Raw genomic sequence first — 9,346 nt, 5'->3', positions numbered from 1 at the left:
ATATTCTGAGGGTCTAAAGGGCAGCATGGTGACTATAGCTAATACTGTATTGTGTGCTTGAAACTTGCTGAGAGTCTATCAGTTCTCACCACACAAACAGAAAAGGTAACCATGTGAGGTGACAGATGTGTTAGTTAACTCAATTGTGCTTATTGTTTCAGAATGTATACATACATCAAATCATCACCGTGTACATCCTAAATATAAACAATTTTCACTTGTTAACTATACCTCAATAAAGCTGGAAAAATAGAATTTAGACCTGTGTGTCTTGTTTACACACTTATGGGTCACTTTATAATTTTATAAATTATCAACTCTTTGTAATGACACAAAGGAAGAACAAAAGCGAAATACCAAGTCTATAGTCATCTCATTGGATAAAATTACCAACTGCTCATTTTTTTTTTTTTTTTTTTGGCACACACATACTATAAAATGAAAATTATCCTTTGCTTCACTAAAATTATCCTTTGCTTCATTACTAAGAATTATTCATATTCTAGTGGCTTGGATAGAGTTCAGGCATAGTAGCCGTGCAGGAAGACCACGACAGCTAGGAGGAGGATGGCGTTGATATTTACTACTGTCCTCCACAAGGGCCTCTCAGACGTGTCTGTGAGCTTCTTGCTCAGGGCTTCCTCCTCCTCCTTGGTTAGCTTGGGTCCCTTCTGCAAACCACAGAACAAGTCATAAGCCTTCTTGAGACATCCACGTGATTGCTCAGGATAATCTGGAACAAAGATAAGCAAATCATGGCACAAGATCTACATCTCAAAGGAACTAGAAATCCTTGTCAGTGTAGTACAGATGACTGTAAAAAATTATTACAATCACCTGGGAGTGTTAGGGGAATCCCTGAGAAAATGTAGATAAATTTAATTATGTAAAACAGGCAACTTTTTGTGGCATAAAGTTCAGTAAGCAAAGTAAAAACAAATGACAAAATGGGGGAAACATTTGCAAATTCTATTACAAAGGGTTTAATATCTCTAATATATAGTGGGTTTCTAAAAATAGATAAGAAAAGGCTATCAACACCCCATGTCAGCCTATTAAAGAGCTGAATAAACAGTTGAAAGAAAAAAGACACATGGTTCTGAAACTCAATCAAAAAGGGAAATTTAAACTAAACCTATACTACTATCTCTCAGTGGCAAAAATTCAGAGGTTTCACAACATACTACGTTAGTGAGTTTGTGTGGAAACAGGCACTCTTCTATACCGTTGCTAGGAAAGCAAATTCCCTATGGAGGGGAATTAGCGTATTGCAAAATTGTATAGGCATGAAGCCTTTTACCATCAACCAAACTCCACAAAATCTATCCCCAACTTATACTTGCAAAAATACAAGGAGACTCATGTATATCACTATCTGTTACAGCATTGGAAAATTTAATACTTCTAAACTCAAATGTTTATAAAAATTACAAAGTAAGATACTTATAAATGATAATGAAAATTATACAAATTAAAAGCTGTGAGATTCAAAACAGTATTACTTTGAGGGAAATGTATGTGGCCTTAGTTATTTATATTAGAAAAGAACAATTAAAGAAAAAGAAAAATCAAATTTCCAGATTTACGGGAAATGAATGAGTTAATATCCAACTTGATAAGAGAATAAACCCAAATAATACAAATGGAAGGGAATACAAAATAAAAACAGAAGGGATGAAATAGAAAAGAAGAATAGAGAGAAATGACAAAGTCAGAAGTTCGTTCATTGAGAAAAGTAAACTAGACAAATCTTTAGTAAGATTTATTAAGAAAAAAGAGAAATCACAAAAATACACTAGGGATTAAAAGGATAACACAACTATAGAAGCAGCATAGATGGGTGAGTGAACACTATGAATAACTTTATGCCAATATATTTAAAATGTTCACTAGATGGACACGATCCTAGAATAATATATAATCTTCCAAAACCAATTAATGAAGAAATGAAAACTCTAAATAGTTCTATAAATTTGATCATTAAGAAGTATGCCCCTCCCCCCACACAGAGAGAGAGAGAGAGAGAGAGAGAGAGAGAGAGAGAGCGCGCTGTAATGGTCTTATTGGCAAAATACAATGGCAACATTATTTCAATCTTATTGAAATATGTTCATGAAATCGAAAAATGGGCTAATTGCTGATTCATTCTGTGATAACTCTGATCTTAATACCAAAACCAAAGACTTAGTACAAAACCGGAAAATGATAGACCAATCATACTCGGGAACACTAATATAAAAAATCAGAAGGAACAGAAGGCACTGACTCTTGCTTTGCTTTGAAGAAACCAAACCAAAAAAGACAAAAGAATTGTTGTTTAGTTTAAAACAACATATTATGAAGTGCTAAACCTTCTCTGTGGTTTAAAAAATACGAGGTAATCAGAGTCATGGGGATGAATGATGGAGAAATTTTCTTGAAGGAAGTGAGATTAGAACTTAGTTTTAAAGAATACGCATTTTTTCTTCTCTTGGAATGGAGATAGAAATATTCTAGGAAAGTTGGCGCATGGGGGGAAAAGTGAAGAAACCTGCCTGCCTGGAATGGAGGGTATGTTAGAGAAAATACTGAGAAATAAAGTTGGAGAGAAGGTGGGGCTAGATGCTTAGTTACAGCCAATCAAGACTGAACACTTAACGTAACTAGGAACAGGTGAGTTTGTAACGCATTGTCATCTCAGTAACTATGGATGGATGATGGGTGGACAGACAGACCAATGGAGAGGCAGATGAATAGATGGATTTAATATGCTATCTTGGTTGTTAGAAAGGTAAAAATGTAAAGTTTCAGTTTGTCATAAATCTAACAGCTTTTTCAGAAGCTAAATTTAATGACAGTAAAAGAAAACCATTAAGCATGTGCAGAGTTCCTACATGAAAACCAAATGTAAACCAAATACTACCTTCATCAACACTATCCTCTGTTTCGTTCCAACTTTTCTCTTCTGCATCTATATCAATTCGTTCCTCTGTACTGTTGCGAAGAGCCCAGCACAGGCGGTACAGCTGAACAGAAACCATACAAAAGTACATTAGTAATAGGCAGATGTTTGCAATAATATTCTGGAATGGTACCTCTGTCTATTGTCTGGTTTTTTAAAAAATCAAGACACACAGGAGAATATAGATCACAAAGAAAAGTCTGCCTACCACACTCACTCACCAAAACTTATGCTAACCATTTTAAATTATTTCTGTTTTTAATTCTTCTGGTTGCTATTCAGAACCTCAAATGATATACTTAAAAATATCTACTTCTGGATTTGTAATTTTAATGAAGTTGAAGATTTAGCAAACCTACACTATACCCCAGCTTCACTCAATGTCCTTAACATCCAACTGTTATTAGCTACATCATTATTTCCTTCAGTTTATCTAGTGGTTGCTTTTATAACTTTCAAACTATCTGTTTAAGTTCTTCTGGATCCATCATATTTTGCTAGTATCTATATACTATTCTTGAATTCCAGATGGAATTAGTACCTTTACACATCCCTTTTCCTAACCCACCTCCAAACTTCTGTCAGCTATACATTATTTTTAACTATTATGCTTTATATAAATTTTATTTTCTGTAAATATATTAAGATTTCCATGCCTAGTCTATATGTTGATTTAAAATTTGGAAATAGGCCAGGCGCGGTGGCTCACACCTGTAATCCCAACACTTTGGGAGGCCGAGGTGGGCAGATCACAAGGTCAAGAGATCGAGATCATTCCTGGCCAACATAGTGAAACCCCATCTCCACTAAAATACAAAAAATTAGCTGGGCATGGTGGTATGCGCCTGTAGTCCCAGCTACTCAGGAGGCTGAGGCAGAATTGCTTGAACCTGGGAGGTGGAGGTTGGCAGTGAGCAGAGATTGCGCCACTGCACTCCAGCCTGGCGCCTGGTGACAGAGCAAGACTCTTGTCTCAAAATTTTTGAAAATTGAATTGATGCTGTATGTACCGATTGGACACAAGTAAATACCAGCCCTAGGTCATTCTAAGGAAATTGCTGCAAGTTGTCTTTTTTGAAATGGAGTTTCTACCTTGTTGCCCAGCTGGAGTGCAATGGCATGATCTCAGCTCACTGCAACCTCCGCCTCCTGGGCTCAAGCAATTCTCCTGCCTCAGCCTCCCAAGCAGATGGGATTACAGGCGACTGCCACCACACCCGGCTAATTTTTTATTTTTAGTAGAGTCAGGGTTTCACTGTGCTGGCCAAGCTGGTCTCAAACTCCTGACCTCAGGTGCTCCACCAGCCTCAGCCTCCCAAAGTGCTGGGATGACTGGTGTGAGCCACTGCACCCGGCCTGTTCAATGACATTTATAATCTATCATTCTAATTTATGCTTCATTTTAATTTGGCTCATGACTTTCTTGTACAAATTTACCAGAGTTTGTAATTGGTTTTATTGACATAACATGTGCCTTCACCTCCTCACTAAGATTCCTAATCGTATCTTCATAAGCTCTTATTCACAGGATTTCTTGAATTAGATCCACTTTCTTTGTTAAAAACTCTATTCTTGGAAGTCCTTCAATTTCTGTTTAACTTGCATTGAGTAATTTCTAGTTTTGCTGAAAGACTATCATCCTGGGATATCTCATTTCTGCACTTTTAGGCTAGGTTCACAACACTCTTCATGACTTTTTCTGAAATAACCATGATATTTACCAGTCCATTCTGAAAGTTACACCTCGCAGCATGTTAATGAAACATAAACATAAATTACAAAAATGGTCTGATTGGTCCTTCAGACAACATTTGTTTCCTAAAAATTGTATGAAATTGGCTATTTCCATTGGCAAATAAGAAATTAACCTATATATTTATTTTAAAACCAGGATATGTTTTCTAGTGTTCTTTCATCTAACTCTCAATATTCAGTGTAAATATTTAGGAATTTCTGTGACGTGTCCTTGGTAAAACATTTTGAACTGTGCTGTATTTCAGCTTTCCCATCCACACATAATCTACTGGCCACTCCTCAAAAAAATATATAAACAAGCATTTCTTCCAAAATTATGAGTGATAAATACAAAATACATAAAAGCTACACACGTTTAGCCATAAATTCAAACAACTTAAACAATATCAGCATATAAGTAGTATTTACATTTTTAAAATAATTAATATTTGCTGAGGCCCTATAGTGTCACCCCACTCGCTGAGATGCCTCTTGTTGAAAATCTTAGGTGAGTATGCCCTAAGATTTTTTTTCTATGCTTAGACAAACATCTATATGCCTACATGTGTTGTTTTTTTTTTCAGAAAGTGCTAATATTCATTATTATTATGCATATTTTTTTCTAGTTAACCATATTATGAACATTTTTTTTTCAAGGCAATTACTAGAGTTCCCTCGTGTTTCTAAACAGTTGCACAATGTTCATTGATTGTGATTATGTACTCATTCCCTTCATGATGAAATTTGGATTTTCTCCCAGTTATTTCCTGTTTGAAAACTGCAGAGAAAATCCTTATACATATATTTTTCCTACTTGCATAAGTATTTGTATCCAGTAAGCTCCTATAACTGAGATTGTTGATTCATAAGGTATAATAATTTAAAAATGGATAAATACCGCCCAGTTGTTCTATAAATTATAAAATCTATGTACTCTCCAACAGTTTTGGACTGTGGGAATTTTCCCACAACACTAATATAAGCACTAACATTAAATATTATTCACATTAAACATTTTTGCCAAGTTGAAAGGCAGAAGTGCATCTCATTATCCTTTCTTTTCCTGCTCCCTGGTGCCATGTACTTTCCCTCCATCTCTGTGCTAATCAGTGTTCATGCTATGTATGAAATCCTGTTGGCCCAAACAGGCACAGCCCAGATGACAGCTCTGCTGTGAAGCCTTTCCCAGTATCTTAGGAAACACTAATTATTCTCTTCCTAGTGTCCTATGACAATATTGTAGATTTACTTCCCAACTACACTGTAAAGTTTACAAAATATAATGTCCATTTTCTAATTTCTGTTTAATTCACTGGTGCTTTGCACATACTAGATGCAAATTGTTCTTTATTTAAATGACAGAATGATAATCTCTTAGGGTTCTTCTAGTTCTAGAGGTGCAACGAATACACTTCCTGGAACTCATACACTCAAAAAATAAAAGGCAAAGAACTCATTTTATTATTATTATTATTATTTGAGATGGAGTCTTGCCCTGTTTCCTAGGCTGGAGAGCAATGGTGCAATCTCAGCTCACTGTAACCTCCGCCTCCGGGGTTCAAGTGATTCTCCTGCCTCAGTCTCCCGAGTAGCCGGGATTACAGATATCCACCACCATGCCTGGCTAATTTTTTGTATCTTTAGAGACAAGGTTTTATCATGTTGGCCAGGCTGGTCTCGGACTCCTGACCTTGTGATCTGCCCGCCTCAGCCTCCCAAAGTGTGGGGTTATAGGCGCAAGCCACCGTGTCCAGCCAGAACTCTTATTTTAAAATTAGCTTATATCCATTACTCATCACTCACATGTACATCAGGAATGGGTTTTGTTAAGAGGGAAATTCCCAGAATGACCAGCATGGACCCAAAGAAGAGAATGATGGAAAAGTACAGGTAGTGCACTCCACAGATAATCTTGGGACAGTTACTGGCAGCCAAGCAACTCCCTGTTCCATAAGCAAATTCTGTGATCATACGAATGAGGCCCATCACAAGTCCAACCATTAGACCCCAGAATGCTCCCTGCAAAAGAAGCAAGAAGAAAATCAGAGTGTTTAGAAAATATGAGAAGTTCATTCAAGTAAGTCATAATTATAGTCCTGCCTGCTTTCTCAGCTAAGGACCAGCAAATGTCTAACCTTGGGCACAAGGCTACCAAAGTCGAGAAAGTTGCAAATACACGTGCTTCTTAGTTGGATGCTGCTTTCCATGGTCCTGAATGGCACATACCACTGCACCATTGTTGATTCTCCAATACCAGGATACTACACTCTACAATGACCCAAGCTGAAGTTTTCCTTGTCTTTTGTTTTATAGTTAGATCAAAACACTTGTGATTTATTTGATAGTATGTTACACAATTTCCAGAGCTGATATTAGGTAGTTTTGAGAGTTCCATGAAGTGCTTGATAATTTATTTCTGTAAGAAGTTGATGGGGGTGGAAACGTGTCCCTGTTCCTCTGTTCAGGATGTTTTAGAAAAGCAGTACTGGTACTGCGTGGAGAATAATGGTACGAGCTTTGGATGGAGGAAAATGTAAGCCCGAATCCCAAGATCCCACTAAGTAACATGTGTAAAACACATAGATACTAATCCCTCTTCACCTTTTCCTCATCAGAAAATCATAATAATAAGGCTAGTACTAAGGAACAATGAAAAAATTAAGGGTACATGATCCACAATAATCAATTAATTACATATATCACAATAGCAATGAACACATTTTGAATTCTTACTAGTGTGGTAGGTTTTCTTCTGAGAATTTCACATATTTTATTTCACTTAATCCTCACAACAATCTAACAGGATAGGTGCTATCATTATCTTCATTTTAGACTCTCAATTCAAGTAATTTGCTCATGATGACAATACTGTCAGGTGGTATAGCCATGATTGGGCCCTGGCAGTCTGTCTCCCAAACATGTACCTCAACTCTGCACCATCGTGTGTACATAATATTTTGTAAGAAACATATAAAGACTGTACTATGAATGTGCGCCCTATTTTTATATTTTAGTAAGGATCAGGAATTGTGGCTGATCTCAACTGAACTTAAGATGGGCCATGACTTGTATAAATAGGGTAGAAAGAATGTATTTTGATACCCCAGAGAAATAAACAATTTTTTTCTCACTCCAGCAGGGAAAATTTTTTCCAGTTTTCACTTACCTGTTCATTGACTCTTTTACAGAAGATGGCAAGCAGATAGGCAGCTGCAACTGGAGGCCCAAGGTAGCTAGAAATTGATTCTATGTAATGGATTAGTTGTCCATTTTGAGATACTTGTACCAGTGGGACCCACACAATGCTCACAACGCTTAATAGAAGAAGGAATAGCCTGGGAAGAAAACAACATAATTTAAACATTAAACAAAAGTATTATGGGCACTTTCATTGTGCTTTAGTTCTAGAGTTCACTCTTGTTGCCCTTCATTGATTCTCCAAACAAAATCAAGGTCCTTCACCATACATAAACCCATGCTGTGCTTAATGGTGATCTTTTAGTAAAATGCCAATAAAGCAATTACTTGTCTATAATTAACCATAGTAGCATCATCTATGAGATTAAATATCTATTCATAAAGTAGTTAAAATATCAGCAACTGATTAATAACTCCAATGCACCACATGCAGTATATTAATCGGAAATAAATACCATACTATTTCTATTAACCAGCAATTATTTGTATGATAAAGCAGACTTCCATTGTTGTTCCTTTCCTAGCTTGCAGGGGGCAAAGTTGGTTTGCATATTCTATCTCAGAATGCTGAGTGAGTTGGCAAGAAATGCTAACTTGTACATTTTGCTACTTGAGTACTACAGCAGGTAAAAGGCGTGTTAAAGGCTCCTGTTGTCCAGGGAGCGTGACTTCTTCACCTTTCTAAGCTCCACGGTTGTCTGTGCCTGTTGTGTGAATAAATGAACCAACATAATTTAGTAGACTGTGCCTAAAAGGCCATTCATCTCTCGCTGCTCACATGAAACAGAGAAGCAGTTGTTGGGTGAAGGAGTTCTGAAGCACTAATGTCTCACTTAAATGAGACTGAAACACAAATGTCTCATTTAAATGGTACAAAATCATTCATCCTTGCAACGACTGAATGTAATAAAACATGGGAAGTCTTAGCATAATGCCTAAACCATAGTAAGGATTCGATAAATTACACTTACTGTTAGTTTTTATCACCATTGGAAAAGCAAATCATGTGCTCCCCAATGCACTCAGTTCCAGTTGTTTCCTACCACATATAGAATAAAATTGCAAGTCTCATTATGACTTAAATGGTCCTGCATGACCTCCCCTTGCCTCCAGGCACCTCTGACCCTGTTCTGTACTCTCCCATTGGCTTCTTAGGGACAGACCTCACTCCTGGTTGTTCTCGAACATATCACAAACGTTACTATGGGAGGAATGCAGCCCTCACTGTTCCTTCCCCAGAGCACTGTGGGGCTCACTCCCACACTTCTGCAGGCTCCGCTCAAATGCCACCTCCTCGGAGAGGACTCCCTGATTACCTGGATTTGATTGGCTTCGGTCCTTTCTTCCTGCTCTAATTGTCTTTCTATCATTTCTGGTCACCTGAGGCAGCATACATTTATTAATTGTCTATCTTCCTGACAAAGGCATACATTCCATGAGGCAGGAATTTTAAAAACATACGTGTTTTTTTTT

At 37.1% G+C, this 9,346-nt stretch overlaps 1 protein-coding gene across 3 annotated transcripts in view; it reads right to left on the bottom strand.

The window, feature by feature from the left end:
• Window positions 1-271: 271 nt before the first annotated feature.
• SLC5A4 (solute carrier family 5 member 4) overlaps window positions 272-9,346 on the bottom strand; it is a 56,022-nt gene continuing 46,947 nt past the window's right edge. For all 3 annotated transcript variants that reach the window (XM_017536342.2, XM_037741266.1, XM_017536343.2), the window contains 5 exons: window positions 7,842-8,010; window positions 6,479-6,694; window positions 2,903-3,005; window positions 427-733; window positions 272-393 (listed from right to left, as the gene is read on the bottom strand). In XM_017536342.2, coding sequence (XP_017391831.1) covers window positions 522-733; window positions 2,903-3,005; window positions 6,479-6,694; window positions 7,842-8,010 — 700 coding nt within the window. In that variant the 3' untranslated portion in view covers window positions 272-393; window positions 427-521. The remainder of the gene's footprint in view (window positions 394-426; window positions 734-2,902; window positions 3,006-6,478; window positions 6,695-7,841; window positions 8,011-9,346) is intronic.

This window comes from Cebus imitator, unplaced genomic scaffold (assembly GCF_001604975.1).
Source record: "Cebus imitator isolate Cc_AM_T3 unplaced genomic scaffold, Cebus_imitator-1.0 Scaffold97, whole genome shotgun sequence".
NCBI classification, from domain to species: Eukaryota; Metazoa; Chordata; class Mammalia; order Primates; family Cebidae; genus Cebus; species Cebus imitator.
This window is presented reverse-complemented; position numbering and strand designations above follow the sequence as displayed.